Consider the following 18,284-nt stretch of genomic DNA (forward strand, 5'->3'; position numbering starts at 1 on the left):
TTCTTGGAGAACATACCAATAAGAAGCCTGAGCAAGAGCAGCAGAGGTGCTGACACTTCACTTCTTATGCAGGTAATAGATGGTTAGCTTCTTGGGGGACACCCATGTCACCACTCCTTAAATGAGTTACAGAGGTATTTGGAGAAGAATCAGGACAATTGTCAGTGTCATCTGAAGTTGTGCAGATGGTCAGAGATGTGCCAGCACCCTGAAGGCTAAAATAAGGACGCAGGGTCTGATGTAAGGTGACTCCAATAAAAGAAAAGATGTGAGACCCATTAAGCATGTTGTAAAATGACACATCTCCATCTTCCTGGTCCAAGAAAACTCCTATCCTTTGATGATGCTGTCTCGGTGACAGTGACTCTGAGGCGATGGGAACCTTGAATTCTCCTTCCTTGTATGCTAACACCCAGAAACCCTTCTCTGGACTTTCTACAAACCATCCATCTCTTGTTACTGAATCTAAACAAACACCCACAGCCCATTTAGTTTCAGGTCCAGCTTCTGTCCCAATATTGACTTCTACCTCCCAGTAATATCTCCCTGTTTCAAAGGAATTCTGGCCCAGAGCACTTAAGACAGCTTCAGATTCCTCTTTTCCTTGGCATACTGAGGCATCACCGTCCTGAGGAACATTTCCCGTTAAAGAAACTTGTTTTTTATTATCAGATATGATGAGACTGCCATGAAGTGTGCCTGAGTCCAGAGTAACAGCAACTGCAGGTATAGGGGGGAAATAGGTCATTCCACAGTGAAGACCAATTGGCCTTAGGAAAAATGCAAATACAGGGAAAAGAAAATGAAGGAAAATAAGAGGGAGAGCCACAGAAGAGGAGGTAAGACAATTTATGGTTTGTTCTGTGTCCTTCCTCGGGAGATATGTGTATATATCATAGAAAGCCAAGGCTGGATGATCTTGAGTAACCATTTGTTCCACATGGGTCGAGACTATCTAACCGAGAGGGCTGTCTGCCTGGTCTGAAGATCCCCAGAGTCAGGTATTTCAAGATGGGGTCCCTCTAACTGCTCTCTAATGCTTGACATAATAAGAAAGCCCTGTCAGAGTTCAATCACAGTGTATCTACTTTCATTAAGCTTCTTTGGTATCATTTTCATTTGATATAATTTATTATGTAATTATTGTCACCTACTTCTCATGTACTTTTATTAGATTTCTAATGGTTGAAATTGTAGACTTTGTAGTCGGACAGTTATGAATTTTTATAATTAATTTATCCTTAGTAAGTGTGATTTTGAAGCTACTTTGCTTCTCTTGTCCTTAATTTATCTTCATAATAATATATGCAATTATGATACCTCAGCATAGGACTGTTGTGAGAAATAAACAAGATAATGTGTAGAGAACTTACAACTGTGTTTTGCCCATAATGAACACTTGGTAAATTCTTTAAATTTCCAATAGTTATAGTAACACTAATATCAGCAGTAATAGCAGCAATAGTACTAATACCTGCAGTAATTTGTTTCTTCTCAAATAAAATATTTTCAACAGTTAGAATTTTTTCCCATAACAATTTGTATGTGGGGATAGTAGAATGTGCTTTAGTTTTTGGAGAATTAAATTGACTAGGAAATATTCGTGGATGCAGGGATATTCAGAGTAAACCAGCATGCATTAGAAACTGATAATCAACTAATAATTCTGGAAAGTTTCTAAGATGGTTTTCCACTTACACTGAGATACAACAAGCTCCTCTGCCTCAGGCCAGTGTAACAGATTTCCTTCTGACCAAGTTGGTCTTGCACTGTTATTCCCATGAATAAATCTACCATATCACTTAAGTCTCAGATTAAAAATCAGTTCCTCGGGGAAATTCCTTAATTATACCATTTTTTTTTCTCATGGAAATTTATTATTCCTTCACAAACTTCATCACAATTTGTACATGTACTTCTCCATGAAGTCAGAGATCAGATCTGCTTTATTTATTTGGCATTGAATAAATAGTTCTATAAATTAATGCTGGATGAATGAATGATATCAGAAAAGTAAGAAATCTGTTCACAGTTCAGCATGAGATTGAGACTGAACTGAAAGTCATGAAATGAATAACCTACCAGGTTTTACTGGGAGTTTATATAAATGTAAGAGTTTCTCATTTGTGTAAGAGATTATGTGGGATAAAATAATAAAGTCGCTCACCTGCTTTGAATTGTTCCTTTCTCCAGTCTAAAAAGAAAAAAAAATCATATGGGAAAATACATAAAGAACATGTCTTCTCAACCAGTGGGATGCTTAACCCTTATTCCTTTATTCTTTTGGACTCCCACATTCAAAATAAAATTTCTGGAATATACCACATCTCTGAAAAATGCTCTTGAAATGCCTCATGAAATTTTGGGGTACCTGAAGTCCCAAGACAACATGAGTTACTCACCAGCATACAAGTTTGCTTTTCTCCAGTCTGAAATAAAACAAAGGAATTAGATTTTCCCATTCACAAGACCTTCACTCCAGAGTATTAAATTGCTGCAACCATGTGAAATTTGCATGAAATCAACCACATGAAGTTTTATGATAGTGCTATATTTCTGTGTTCATCACTTCAATGACAATTCTAGGGTATTTGCCTTCTTTTATTTCTCATATTTCTCACATCCCACTAACATATTGTGATAAAATATGAGGTTCTGACTTTTTTGGGAGAGGAGAAGTGTACTGTAAAGCCTAAAATTTCGTGTGCTGCCTGATGACTTTGAGCTTCAAAGGTCTCTAAATACCTGTAAGCACCCCTGCTCTCACCAGATATGCCTCCACCCAGTAGAAGAAAATCCACACTCAACTAATTTTCCTATCAGTTGAGCCTGCTGAACCCCACCTGGTCCTCAACCTAATGGCCTTCAGCTCCCTATCAGCCTGCAGAATTACTCCAAAAAAGCCAATCACATACTAGCAAAGAAACAAGTAGCACCTCATCTTATGGTTACTAAAAAGCTTGCCCCCCTCAGCCCCTGCTGGTTCACTCTGTTCCCAAGTGCAACATGTGATCCTGCATGGCTTATGTTGTCCTCCTCCCCCAGGATGTGAGTATAGGTGATTAATAAACTTCTGTCAAGCTCATATGTCCAGTGGTGGGTGTCATGTGTCTAAATATCTTATCCTATTTAGGGTGGAGAAGCCCTCCCTCACTAACAAGGTGAACAGGAGATGATCAGAACAAAGGGATAGACAAGATGCTTGGTCCAACTATAACATTGATATTACTCACCCCGTTGATATAACTGTTTCCTTCTGTCTGAAATGGAACAACAGCCTGTGAGATGCAAAGTACATAGCATGGAGGAAGGACTCTATTTCATCTATTACAACAAAGAAAAATGGAACACTTACCAAGCTCTTTCTTAAGCAACTCTAAAAAGGAAAGAAAACAAGTCTAAGGTTTATTTTCTAGACTATATTACCTAAACCCAAATCTTGAATGCACTTCCACATACCTAGATCAAGAAATTTACCCTGAGAATTACTATAACCATTTCTTCTAACTCCATGTTTATACCAGTGAATTTTCTCTCTCCATTGAACTCTATTATATTTTTCTCATAAAGGCTCTTGACTCCATGTCTTACTGGAGTTTGTGAGGTTCTAACTAAATGCACTCATGTCTGTCTGTTCCAACAGATTCCATCCATATGCTCAGCTAGAAGCCCATAAGTTCACAGATTCCACCCAGCCTGATTCACAGTTTTACCTTTGGCTTCACTTTCTTTCTCTTTTTCCTTTTGAACTTCCTGTACTCTTTTCTTCTCCTGTCGTTCTTTCCAGGCCAAAAACACAACAGCACTGAGGAAAATCCCAAGTAAGAGGAAAGTCCCAGCAAATGCTCCCTTCCAAGGAGAGGTCCTAGGGAAGAAAGATTCTGATACAGAAACCCCCAAAATCTGATTAAAAACATTACCAAGCAATCCTATCCCATCCCAATTCCTAAATATCCCCTCCTCACAACTATCCTGTCCCCCAAATGAGCAACACTGACCTGGAATAGAAATGGTTTCCACCTGCTCTTGTCCAAAGAAGGGGTTCTTCATGGAACAGGACACTTCTGTCTTTGAACTGTCTTTCACAATGAGAGATGCCTCTATTTGAAACAACCCATCATCGTCTTGGTTCTCATCCTCAGAAAGAGATGGTATCTTCTCTCCTCTTGCATCTGTCCATTGTACCTCAGGTTGGGGAAACCACCCCTTGCCTGTGCATGTCAGCCTTATTCCCTTATCTTCTGGACCTACCATAAAAACACGAGGACCAGAGCCCAGGCCTGGAGAGGAGAAAGTCATTTGGGACCCAGACGTCTTTGATCCAGAGTCCTTAATTTTACACAATAACACCAATGTGGGGACATGGATGAAGCACCATCATTCTTGGTGGGAAGAGAGGGTAGGGTTTCTTTTCTTCCTTCATGAAAAAATGGGTAATTGTGGCTAAATCTCAAGAAATTTGAAGCTGATACTAGGATGATACTGATACTGATGCCCACCACATCTGCTCTACCCAGGGATATTTGCAATTGGCCATAGAAGGAAAAGAGCAGAGTAAATTTTACAAATGTTAAGTTCTTTCAGAAAAACACCAGGGCTGCCTGGGTGGCTCAGTGGGTTAAAGCCTCTGCTTTCGGCTCAGATCATGATCCCGGGATTCTGGGATCCAGCCCCTCATCGGGCTCTCTGCTCAGCAGGGATCCTGCTTCCTCCTCTCTCTCTCTCTGCCTGCCTCTCTGCCTACTTGTGATTTCTCTCTGTCAAATAAATAAATAAATAAATCTTAAAAAAAAAAAAAAAGAAAAAAGAAAACAGAAGACATCAAAGAGGAAAAAAAGAAACTGGTCATGAGCAAAATGCAACAGTCAAGGCCTAAGAAGAAAATACTAACAGACAAAAATAGATCTTGTGTCTCCTGGAAGAATATAACCAATGAAGCTCTTAGCTGAAATAAGCAAAAACTATACCTATGTTAAGAAAAAGGAACAGGACACCTGGGTGGCTCAGTCAGTGTCAGCCTTCACTCAAATCATAATCCCAGGGTCCCAGGATCAAGTCCCACATTAGACTCCTTGCTCAATGGGGATCCTGATTTTTCCTCTGCCTACTGCTGCCTGTGTTTGTGGTCTCTCTCTCACAAATGAATAAATAATTCTTCAAAAAGAGAGAGAGAGAGAGAGAGAAAGGAGAACAGAAAGGGATGCCCATTCCTGAGCATAGAAGCAGCTGTACTAGGTAGGCAAAGTTTAACTAACAGAAGATAAGTGTAGATATATAATCAATCAAGTGCTTCTAAAGATTGGATTTATGTACATCAGCCAATGAACAGATATAAAAAAGGTACTGAAAAAAAACGACATGATTTACATGAGGTTAGTTTCGGAACTGAAAAACTTTGAGTTTCTACTTAGAAGATACTAGAGTGGTGGGTATTAAGGAGGGCACATATTGCATGGAGCACTGAGTGTGGTGCATAAACAATGAATCTTGAAACACTGAAAAAATAAATTAAAAAAAGGAGATCTAGAGTGCGATCACAGTAACAATGCTCAGAAGAGTTTGTCACTCTTTCCTTCAAGACCTAATGGATTGGGCGCCTGGGTGGCTCAGTGGATTAAGCCGCTGCCTTCGGCTCAGGTCATGATCTCAGGGTCCTGGGATTGAGGCCCGCATCGGGCTCTCTGCTCAGCAGGGAGCCTGCTTCCTCCTCTCTCTCTGCCTGCCTCTCTGCCTGCTTGTGATCTCTCTCTGTCAAATAAATAAAATCTTTAAAAAAAAAAAAAAAAAGACCTAATGGATTTGGACTCTTCTTATTAAAGTGATACATAAAGAAGATGGATAAAGTAAGTCTACAGATATCTTGTTGGAAAAATAAAATAAGAAATATTAATTTAAGATAGGCCTAACACATGCAAAAATGAATAAAAACATTACAATTAAGAAATTTGGGCAGAGAATAAGGTTTAGAAATAAAAACACTATGATATTGTCATTATATGCGCAAAGTATTTATAATTTGCCCTGGTGTTATGAGTTTATGGAAAATAGGCATTTGTAAATTGGTACAGATTTTCTATATCATTTGCTAATAGTATAGAAATAAGTGATAGAATTAGGAACAAATATTTTAAGCATTCTATAAACTCTAATACCAAAATAATACTCATATAGATTAAAAATATAAATGTAAAAAGCAAAGCAATAAATCAGAGATAGGAATGAACTACAACCATATGCATTTAACCACATGGAAAAATCTCACAAAAACAAAAAACGAGCAAAATAAAAACAGACAAAAGAGTCCATCCACATATGTGAAATTCATAAACATACAAAAAGTAATCTGTGAGATTTGAAATCGTAATAGTGATTACTCCTGAGAAAATCATAACTGAAAAAGAAAAAAAATGGATTTTCCTGGATTTTAATTAAGCTCTGTTTCTTGATTTGAGTGCTGATTTCTCAGGTGTATTCACTTTGTGAATATTCATTATGTGGCATTTAAAATCGGTAGCAAATTCTCTGTGTATGTTATATTTCAATATATTTTACAGAAAAGGTATTAGGAGGAAGGAAGGTGAAATATTTTTTTGATGTTGGTATAAAGGTATACATCTAAGAGCACTAAAAAACTAAAAAGACATAGATAATGTTGGCAGATCAGACTATGTAATACTTCTGAATTTCTATAATCATGAGCATAACCATGAAATCACGATCACATGATTTCACTTATATGTAAAATCTAAAAACAAAACAAATGAACAAACAAACAAAACACCAAAAACAAATTCATAAATACAGGAAATAAACTGGCAGTTGCCAGAGGGTAAGGGAGTGTGGGATGGAAGAAATAAGTAAAGGAGATTAAGAGGTACAAACTTCCATTGGAAAGAAGATAGCAGAGGAACAGGAGGACCCTAGGCTCACCTCATCCCATGAACACACTAGATAACTATCAAATCACCCTAAATGTCCCCCAAATTGACCTGAAGATGTATGGAACAAACTCCATAACTAAAGGGAGAGAAGAGCCACATAGAAAAATGTAGGAGGTGGGAGATGTGGTTTAGGGGAGAAAGGGATTATGGGTGCTATGACAGGAAGGGAGCCATAGTTATGGAGAATGGCAAGAGAGAGGGGGGAGCACACAGGACAACACACAAGGAGAACGTTTCTCCAAAGCCATCAGCTTAGAAAACAAGAATGGCTGAATTTCATTAGTTCTTTCAATCCTATAAATTGAAAATGACAGAATGGAGACACATTAACATGCAGTTGGATGTCAAAAGAAAGCCTGAGTAGCAATATTTACATGGGACAAACCAGGCTTTAAAATAAAGACTATAACAAGAGATAAAGAAGAGCACTATATCATACTAAAAGGGAAAATCCAATCAGAAGGTCTAACAATTGTAAATATCTATGCTCCCAAAATGGGAGCACTCAAATATATAAGACAATAACCAACATGAAGGAACTAATTGATAATAATATAATAATAGTAGGGGACAGATCATTTAAACAGAAAATCAACAAGGAAACAATGGCTTTGATCGATACACATCCAGATGGACTTTACAGATATATTCAGAATATTCTATTCTAAAACAACAGAATAAACATTCTTTTTAAGTGCATATGGAACATTCTTCAGAATAGATCACATATTAGGTCACAGATCAGGCCTCAAGGCAATTTTTCTGATCACAATGCTATGAAACATGAAGTAAATCTCTCTCTCTCTCTTACACACACACACACACACACACACACACACACAAATCCATGGAGGTTAAACAACATGAAACATGAAGTAAGTCTCTCTCTCTCTCTCTCACACACACACACACACACACACACACACAAATCCATGGAGGTTAAACAACATGCTACTAGCCAATGAATGGGTCAACCAAGAAATCAAATCAAAGAATAAAAACACACATGGAAACAAATGAAAATGGAAACACAGTGGTTTAAAACCTGTGGGTTGCAGCAAAAGCTGTACTAAGAGGTAATGTATACCAATACTGGCCTACCTCGAGAAGCAAGAAAAATCTCAAATAAACAACCTAACCATACACATTAAGGAACTAGATAAAAGAACAACAACTGAAGCCTAAAGACAGTAAAAGGAGGGAAATAATGAAGATTAGAGCAGGGACGCCTGGGTGGCTCAGTGAGGTAAGCGTACAACTCTTGATTTTGGCTCTGGTCATGATCTTGCGGATCATGAGATCAAACCCTGCACTGGAAGTGGAGCCTGCTTCAGATCCTCTCTCCCCTTTCTCCATATCCTCACAACACCTGTTGTTTCTTGTGTTGTTAAAGTTAGCTCTCCTGACAGGTTTAAAATGGTATCTCATTGTGGTTTTGTTTTATATATCCCCGATAATGGGTGATGTTGAGCATCCTTCAATGTGTCTGTTGGCCCTCTGAATGTCTTCTTTGGAAAAGTGTCTAAGTCTTCTGCCCATTTCTTAACTAGATCCCTGTTTTTGTTTTTGTTTTTTTTTTTAAGATTTTATTTATTTATTTGACAGACAGGGATCACAAGTAGGCAGAGAGGCAGGCAGAGAGAGAGAGAGAGAGAGAGAGAGAGAGAGAGAGGGAAGCAGGCTTCCCGCGGAGCAGAGAGCCCGATGCGGGGCTCGATCCCAGGACCCTGAGATCATGACCCGAGCCGAAGGCAGCGGCCCAACCCACTGAGCCACCCAGGCGCCCCCATAGATCCCTGTTTTTTGAGGGTTGAGTTTGACAAGTTCTTTGTAGATTTTGGATACTAACCATTTATCAGATGTATTGTTTACATAGTTTCTTCTATGCTTTTTTTGAGCCCAGCTGGTATTCTTATAATTGTTTTAAATTCTTGTTCAGACACCTTACTTATATCTGTATTAATTAAATCCCTGGTTGGGAGTTCTGCCACATGTTCTTTCTTTTGGGATGAAGTCCTCTCTCTCATCATTTTGTTCAGAAAAGAAAAGAAGAAGGAAAAAAGAACACCAACAACAAAAAACAAAAATCAAAGAGAAAGAAAACACACACACACACACACCACCAACAACAAGAAAAACAAAAATAAAAAACAAGAAAACCATAAATGAAAGAAGATGGGATTGGGAGGGAGACAAACCATAAGTGACTCTTAATCTCACGAAACAAACTGAGGGTTGCTGGGGGGAGGGGGTTTGGGAGAAGGGGGTGGTATTATGGACATTGGGGAGGGTATGTGTTTTGGTGAGTGCTGTGAAGTGTGTAAACCTGGTGATTCACAGACCTGTACCCCGGGGGATAAAAATATATGTTTATAAAAAATAAAAAATTATATTAAAAAATATATATATATAAATAAATATACAAAATAAAAATTAAAAAAGGAAAGTAAAAAAAAAAAAACAACAACAAGAAAACCAAATAAAAACAAAATTAGATCCTGGGTGTATTTTGGTCTACTTGCTAAAAGAATCTAGATTCCAAAATAAATAAATAAATAAATAATAATAATAATAATGTAGAATACATTAAATTAGATAAGTGTAAACTATATATATATTAAAATTTAAAAAATAAGAAATAAATTGGAAAATGTAAGAAAATAAGTGATAAAAATAATTTCAAAGAATGAAAGTGAAACAGAAATTAGATCTTATTTCCCCTAGAGCTGAAACTTTGTAGCAGTCTGTGATCAATAAACTTGGTGTGACTAGTTATTTGTGCTGGTCTTCTGGGGGATGGACCAGCTGCTTGAGTCTCAGGATAACTTGTTTTAGTAGAAATGTGTCTCCAGAGTGGAAGAGGGTAGGGCTTGGTGTACACAGCTCCAGCCTCCAATTAGTGGTGCTATTTTGCCCCCTGAAGTCTTTCAGCACTGTTGGGCAAAGGAAAATGGCTGTAACCTGCTCTCTAGCCTCAATGCTGAAAGTTTGGACCCCTACTCTTCAGTGAACCTTCAGAGAAGAACAATCAATCACCCTATTTGTGTCCTCAGTTTCCCACTCAACCCTGGATTCACCCTGCCTGTGTTTGAGCCTTTTTATCTCAGGTGTGCCTCAGAGATTGCAAACTCAAAATTTCAGAGACTGCCAGATGGGGACAACACATGTAGTTTCTCTAAGGAAGGTTTTCACTAGGCTTGCCGGCCTATCCCAGGAAAGTGGTCAGACAACAGCCTGGTGATTTGCAGTTTATAGCAGAAACCTGGCACCAGGACTGCTGCTCTCTGCTGGATTCCCAGATCCTATGCCTGGGAACAGCACAGCATCTTGATCTTGGTGCCATCCATTCTTCCTGTGACCTAGGGAATCCTCAGACCATATTGTCCCTCCTGGGATTCTGCCCCTCTTCACCATGTGGGCACCTGTAAGCCAGTCAAGACCCCCATTATAGCAGACCAAATTATGGAAGAAGCCCAAGTATCCATCAACTGATACGTGGATATTCCATTATATATATAATGGAATATAATTCAGCCATAAAAAAAAAAACAATGAAATCTTGCCACTTGCAATGACATGGGTGGACCTAGAGAGCATACTGCTAAGCAAAATAAGTCAGAGAAAGAAAAATACCATATGATTTTACTCACATGTGGAATTTACGAAACAAAGCAAAGAAGCAAAGTAGGAAAAAAGGAGAGAGAGAGAAATAGTGTTTTAATTATGGGGAACAAACTGATGGTTACCAGAGGGGATAGGGGTAGGGAATGGCTAAGTGTATGTGTATACAGTATATATGGCAGATTTTATATATATATATATATATATATATATATATATATATATATAAAATAATATACATATATATATATAATATATATATATTTGTGTATATGGAGCAGAAAATTACTTGACATTTTAATGTGTTGCTAACTGTGCTGAATTAACTATTGCTTGAGTTGTCCTCTAAACTTTCCCCTCTCTGATTCTGATTGTGATATTTCAGCTTCAGAAATATATGGCTTAAAGTAGGACTGCATGAATAAGACTCTTTAGCTACATTGTTGAGTACACAAATTAGTGAGAGCAATTGTGTAATAAAGGTGGGAAAAAGAATGTCAATGAAGGAAACCTTGATAGAGTGATTGGGATTTTCCCCAAAACCTAACAAAGAGAGATCTTTAGATGCTTCTTATAGTGTTGCATCAAAAGTCTTTAATAGGATCACTTGAATGGCTCTGGCAGTTAAGCATATGATTCTTGATTTCAACTTAGGTCATGGTCTCAGTTCATGAGATCAAGCTCCATGAGGAGTTCTGCATGGAGCTCTGTCCTCAGCAGAGAGTCTGCTTGAGATTCTCTTTTTCCCTCCGCCCTCTCTTTCTAAGTAAATAAATAAAATCTTTTTTTTTTAAGGTCTTTAATAATATCTGTGATTTAATAACTGGAGTCAAGGGGAGAGATGTAACAAAACCTGAGATGATGAGTATCCTAGCACTAACAAGGGAGGGCCCAAGACTGGAACTCTCCTCTGAATGCTTTGGGCCACATAGGACCTTTGTGTAATTACTACTTGAGGGAAAGAGGGACAGAAGCTCCAGTAAGAACTAAGACAAAACTTTATACTAGCATGATTGACTGAGGGCTCAAAGTTTTAATATTGTTTTTAAAAGAGTTAATGTAAACATCTTAAAAAATTAGTTTAGGAACAGAGATTAAGTTCTGCTATATAAATATAAGTTATTATAATTACAAATTATATTATGTATTTTATTTTATTATTATATATAATTATTGATATCTTTATATAAATATATAAAAAAGAGATAAAGAACATAGAACAATCTGGTATTAATAGTTACTTGGGAGGAGAAAAAGGAACATTGGAGGGAAAGGAAGGATTATCAATTTGTATTTTATATTGTTCTGAATTATTTGAGTTTGATACAATGAGTTATAATTTTATTATAATTAAAAATGAAACAGCACTGATGATGATAAAATTTACAGTGGTCAATTCAATATCCTGTGGACCAACCTCAGTCCATCTCAGCTTTTCACACTAAGCTCTCTCTTTTTATTCCTCAAAAGCTACTACTGCTACTGCTTCACTTAGTCACTGCACATTGATTAATTTCTGGCCTCAATCCTGTGATGACAAGTTTAATTCTCTGCAATACCAGTCCACCCTGTCACAATCCCCACAGTCACTTCCTCCACACTGCATTCAAGACTCAGCCACTGACATTCCCAGCTGAACCTCTGTCTATTGTAACAGCCAACTGGGTTTCTGGTCTCTGCCAGTAATGGTACATTTTGGTAGTCATGATGCCTTCCTTCAAAATGTGTGAAAATACACATACCAGGGAAATAAATGATCTATTTGTATAGTACATATTTATGGAAGTCATTAAATTTTAAAGTACAGCACAATATATGTATGAAAAGATTGAGAAAACTTCAGGTTAAATCCATTTAACCAACATAGGATGTTGACCAGCTCCAAGAATATCTGCCTTTTTGTCTGTGTTCTGTTCATCATCCCCCCCTCGCCCCAGCCAAAATCAAATGCAGAACACTCTCAGATAATTACTCACCGATCACCTTCAGCTCCAAAGTGGCTTCTTCATAGTCACTGCCTTTTTGAAAAAAACACTTGTATATTCCATTGTCTGAGATCCGGAGACCATAGATTCTCACAGCGACTCTTCCCTCGGTGATGTAATCTTTCACCAACTCTGCTCTCCCTTTGAAATCTACCAGCTGTTCTCCCGCCTGCTCCATTCCATCCTTATACACATACACAGCCTCTGAGAACTGGGAGCGGAACCACCTCAGCTCCATGCTCTCCACATTCATGGCCGGGGACACACGGCAGGGCAGCACTGTGTCTGTACCCAGCATGGCAACAATTGGCTCTGATGGGCCAATGACCAAGAATGAATCTGTGGAATAGAGCCACCGTGAGAAGAATATCAATGACCTTCCTGGGCATTTTGGAACACAGCATCATTACTGGCCTAGTAGAACCCCATAGACATTCTGCTATTCACATATCAGTTCTCTGCAGCATATATTCAGGCTGAAGATGGCAGTGAACAAGACAAAGGGCATTTCTACCCAGTCAACAGGCTAATCTCTTATTAAACAAATGATTTTAAAAATTGCAATGGTGATAAATTCTATGAAGAAGGAGGGAAGAGTGCTGGGAAATCATGAAACCAGAGTTTTTAATTAGGTCTTGGCCATCAGAAAATGCATTCTTCATGAAGGAGAGGTCTGAATGAATTAGAAAAAATAATTAGTGAAATAATTCCACCTGATTCTTCTCTCTCATTCATATAATGATTTAATTGCCCTCATGTATGGGCAGATAAATCACTATATTGAAATAAAGGATTTAGAATTAATCCAGGTATATATTGAGTAGTGATGGAGTAATTTAATCCTTCTGTTCAGATAATAAAACAATCTAAGCATATAAAATAAAAAAAAATATTGTTACCTGAGCCCCACATGGACACCTGGAGAAGTAGGATAGAGAAGAGGTCTCTTAGTGCAGAGAAGTCCAGGGAACCCACCATCTTTCTCAGAGCAGACAACAGTTTGACACACAGTAAGGTCCTGAAAGTAGCTGAATTAAGGACAAAAGTGGAATCCATAAGGTAAAAATAATCGTGATAGCTAAGGCAGTTCACAGTGATTCTAAGAAATTACCTCCAGAAACTCTCAAACAACTGTAGTATGTCTCTCAGAGAACATCAGAGAAGACTTTAACACTCACAAAAAAGAACTTTTGTTTCTCTTCCCCAAGGAAACAGTCTTCGTCTTTTTTTTTTTTAAGATTATTTAATTTATTTGACAGAGAGAGAGATCACAATCAGGCAGAGAGAGAGGGGGAAGAAGGCTCCCCACTGAGCAGAGAGCCCGATGTGGGGCTTGATCCCAGTACCCTGAGATCATGACCCGAGCCAAAGGCAGAGGCTTAACCCACTGAGCCACCCAGGCACCCCAACATTCTTCATCTTAACAACCATGTTCTGCAGTGAAAAATATGTCCACAATCTCTCTAATCTCTTTTCTAACTCAAGAACATCTTGTCCGGTGGACAAAGAGACACAGAGGAGGCAATGAGCAACCACAGAAAGAGATGGGTTTAGCACAAACATTAATTTGGCCTCAGTGAATTCCACCCCCTCCCCCTCCCCACATTCCTATATGATGGAGGAGCATTTGTAACTTGGCCTGTCCTCTGCCAACCCCTAGGATCCTTGCCCAAATGCTCTCAGTTCTCTCTCTCTTGCCCATCATCCACAAAATACAAAACTCACATTTTTTATGTTCTTCTTACAGAGATGAAGGCATCTGGAAACTTCTCAGACTCATGGCCACAGGCACCAGGAATAAATACTCTCTGCCATTCCTCTCAGTCACCTGTTCTTGGCTGACCATAGGTCTCTCCTAGGAGAGTTTCTCCAAAATGCCAAGAAGATATCAGACTTTACAAATCATGGGGCCAGGTTTTTTTATGGGAGTTCAGACAACTGAGAAAAAGATGGCCCCTGCACGGAATCCCTTAGCAGTATACTTCCCTTTGGCCACCCTGACACACTCAAAACCGAAAGTAAAATAAGGTAAAGAAAACAAACTTTGACCTGTCACTTATAATAAGTCATTCTAATGAGGACATACTTAAAAAGTATAGAGGAGTTCAAAAGCAAGTGATTTCTTTCTTTCTAAGAAGTATATTGTCTAGGTTAGTAGCATAGGTATTAGAACTTGACGAACTGATGAGGCTATTTACAGTTTATCATTTTGAATGAGTTATACAACCTCCACATGCCTCAGTTTCCTCATGTGACAGTGTGTTCAATAATAGTATCTATTCTAAGTTTGGGGTGAAGAGTAGACGAATGTATTTAAGGCACTTAGAAGAGTGTCAATAACTTATAATTTAAGTATAGCTTGTTAGCAATTTTTATTATATTATTATTATTAAAATATTATATATTTTTATTTTAATGTCTTGCTCACTTACCACAATATATCTGCTCTGATGATGAATTTTCATCTTCCTGTTGGACCCCTCATTCCATTAGGCAGGAAACTGAGAAGACATGGGCATAGTCACACTCTCTGAATCTTCTTGCAGACATAAATTTTCTCCACTGATATCTGGATTTTATCCATCTTAACCAGGATAAAAGAAAAACAGTATAAAATTCCCCAAATTATTCTCTGAGACTTTGATTTTCCTTCAATGCTATAAATAATGGAAGTGATAAGGATGAGATTTCTGTCCCTTACCTACCTAACTCATTTTAGTTTTGAAGATCCTTCAAGTTCCATGAATTCTAGAATAATTGTTTCTTGCTTAGAATCACAGAAAGAAATTCTGAACTAGAGATTGGAAAAATTTTAAAAACTTGAATCTACATTTTTGAAATTCTGTATCTAAGATTGAACATCTATATATGGTTTATAAGATACATAACAAAATAAGAAATAAATTATTACAAACCAGACATATTCTAACACAATTGTAGATATTGCACCATTATTTTAAAATAAAAACATTCAGGGAGAAATCATTCAAAGAAACAAAAATATCTTTTCAAATAGATACATTCATTAACAACATGGACTTTCAAGTATTGCATGGTGCTAATAACATACAGCTGGATTTTAAAAGAGCAAAATCAGTTGGGAACTCAAAAAAAGAAATTTGTAGTTATAGTCAGAAGAGAACAGAACTGTTATAGAACATATAAATGAAGTTATAGAGGTTTTAAGTTATATAGACTATGCTATACCAAATCTTTATGACTTTGTGTGATCCACTAATTTCTCTTTATTTTTTATTAATATAAATCCACTGCAGGCAGTTAAGATGAGTTATTAGAAATGACCCGGTGTGACACTTATGGAGTCCCTTTCCCCACTGCGCTGGGAGTGTCAGATCTTTCCCAGGTGTTCTTATATAAACAAACTCCAAAATATCTGCTTATTTAAGTATTCTTTTTGAAACTTGTTCAAGTATTTAATCTCAGTAGAGATTTGGATTTACATTTTCTAAGCAGTCAGGGATTTGACATGCATGTGAATAATACTTGAATTTAAGTTTATGAAATAAGTCACTGCCGCAGGAAGACCACAGTCTCCCTTGAGGCACCTACTCTAGTGGGAGAGGCTAGCAGAAAAAGAGAAACACAGATAAAGACAGCATATGGCTCCTCCATTCCTAGGTAGCTAACTTCAACAGACAACATGTACCAAACCGACCCTTCCCCTTACTCCAACTTAAATAACAGTGTCTACCCAAAGTGGAATAAACAGAACTTGGAATGTATCTCTGAACCTTCTCCCTGCTCCAAGCCCCTGTGTTCAAAACTTGCAACCTTCACTCTTTACGTAAGACAAGTTTTGTGAGGCAGAAATTTCTGATTCTTGGTCCAGAAATTTTTTCCTTTTGTCCTTACATTTAGATGTTCATTTTATCATTTCTTTTTTTTAAATTTCTTTTTAATTTCTTTTTTTTTTAAGATTTTATTTATTTATTTGACAGAGAGAGATCATAAGTAGGCAGAGAGACAGGCAGAGAGAAGGAGAGGGAAGCAGGCTCTCTGCTGAGCAGATAGCTGGATGCAGGGCTTGATTCCAGGACCCTGGGATCATGATCTGAGCCGAAGGCAGAGGCTTTAACCCACTGAGCCACCGAGGGTACCCAGATTATTCTAATTTCTACTCAGGAATGTAAAGGCTATATTTGTAGTATTGAATCCAAAGTGACAGATGTATGATGGAAGCTGATTCTTCTTTTCTACATAATGGGTTTTCTGGACTGTAGACTTTGGGCTTTTTTGTTTGTTTGTATGTAGTTCTAAAACTTTAAAAAATTTTATATGTAAATGGAATTTTTTCTTCATTAATTTAATGCTTTCTGAAGTGTCCTTTTTCTGATTCTGGCCCCTAATCTGCTTCCCAGTTCAGAAAACCTGTTAAATAACTGTTGAAGCTCTGGATCTAGTATGCTTAATTAAACTTATGTTTCTTAAGTGTTATCTCTTTGATTTAAAGTATCATATTCTGGAAGCATCCAGTAACCCCATTTTTCTAGCCCAATATATTTTTTTAAGTTTTATTTACAGTTCACTTAGTTAACATACAGTGCAGTAGGAGCTTCAGGTGTACAGTTTTGTGATTCAACACTTTGATGCAATACCCAGCGCTCTAGACCAATATTTTGACCTGTAGAGGTGTCTACTCTGGTATCTGACCCTTCTAGTTGGTTATTATTTTAAGTTAGTTTTCCACTCCCAAGAATGTGAATTATTTCTTTAGTCCTGAATTTCCTACAAATGAATCCTTCTTATTGTGCTTCACATTTGCATTAAAAAAATCTTCATATTCATATTATTTACATTTTCATGTGAGAGAAATCTGAGAATTTGAGATAAGCAAAATAAAAAAAAATAGAATCAGCATTTGTATCACTCAGATATAAGTTCCCTATCATTTTTCTATGATTTTAGAGTTTAACCTGTCATATTTTAAGCAAATAAGACAATACTGTTTAGGCTATTTTAAAACTGCTTTTTGAAGTCAATAATATCAAAGAGCTCCTTTTCCCTCTCCCTTCACCTTTCTCCTTAAACACATGAATGCTTTTATGATGTAATTCTCTTAAAATATTCTCCACAGATTAACTGACTTTCCTCAAACAATTCTCTATTATTGGGAAAAATATCTAAGATATTAATGTGAATTTTTCACATTTATTTTTCTAGCTCTTTTGGAATGTATGTTAATCTTTTTATACTTTAGAATAGAATATACACACAAGCATATTCACAAAATTCAAAGTAAACAAGAGGCAAATAGTAACTTTATTTATTTTTTTATAATTTCTTTTTTTTTTTAAAGATTTTATTTATTTATTTGACAGAGAGAAATCACAAGTAGATGGAGAGGCAGGCAGAGAGAGAGAGAGGGAAGCAGGCTCCCTGCTGAGCAGGGAGCCCAATGTGGGACTCGATCCCAGGACTCTGAGATCATGACCTGAGCCGAAAGCAGCGGCCCAACCCACTGAGCCACCCAGGCGCCCCAAATAGTAACTTTAACACTTACATTACTATTTTCAGTGTTCCACTCTCATTCCCAAATACTTCAGACTAAACTATTAGGTGGATGTCGGAGCCCAAGTGAGACAAAAGAGCCTCAGTGGTGAGGGCTGCCCAGCATGGCAGGAGAGGGCTTGAGTGGGCCAGCAGGGTATGAGTAAGGTGGGGAGGCAGCCATGAAGAGAACTGCAGAATATACTGTTTTCAAACAATGTCATATTAT

General features: G+C 37.5%; 2 protein-coding genes across 4 annotated transcripts in view; both read right to left on the reverse strand.

The window, feature by feature from the left end:
• The window catches only part of LOC309865787 (endogenous retrovirus group K member 7 Env polyprotein-like), a 1,143,634-nt gene that overhangs the window by 170,689 nt on the left and 954,661 nt on the right, over positions 1–18,284 (reverse strand). The gene's annotated exons all lie outside the window — the stretch shown is intronic.
• Positions 65–13,525, reverse strand: LOC309864154 (butyrophilin subfamily 1 member A1-like; the record flags this gene model as incomplete). The annotated part of the gene is made up of 7 exons (XM_082729470.1): positions 65–720; positions 2,168–2,194; positions 3,356–3,376; positions 3,714–3,881; positions 3,999–4,280; positions 12,539–12,886; positions 13,447–13,525. The coding sequence occupies 7 exons, from the start codon at positions 13,523–13,525 to the stop codon at positions 65–67; spliced, it is 1,581 nt and encodes a 526-aa protein (XP_082585596.1).

The sequence above is a fragment of the Mustela nivalis genome (genome assembly GCF_964662115.1).
Source record: "Mustela nivalis genome assembly, chromosome: 5".
In the NCBI taxonomy this organism is placed as follows: Eukaryota; Metazoa; Chordata; class Mammalia; order Carnivora; family Mustelidae; genus Mustela; species Mustela nivalis.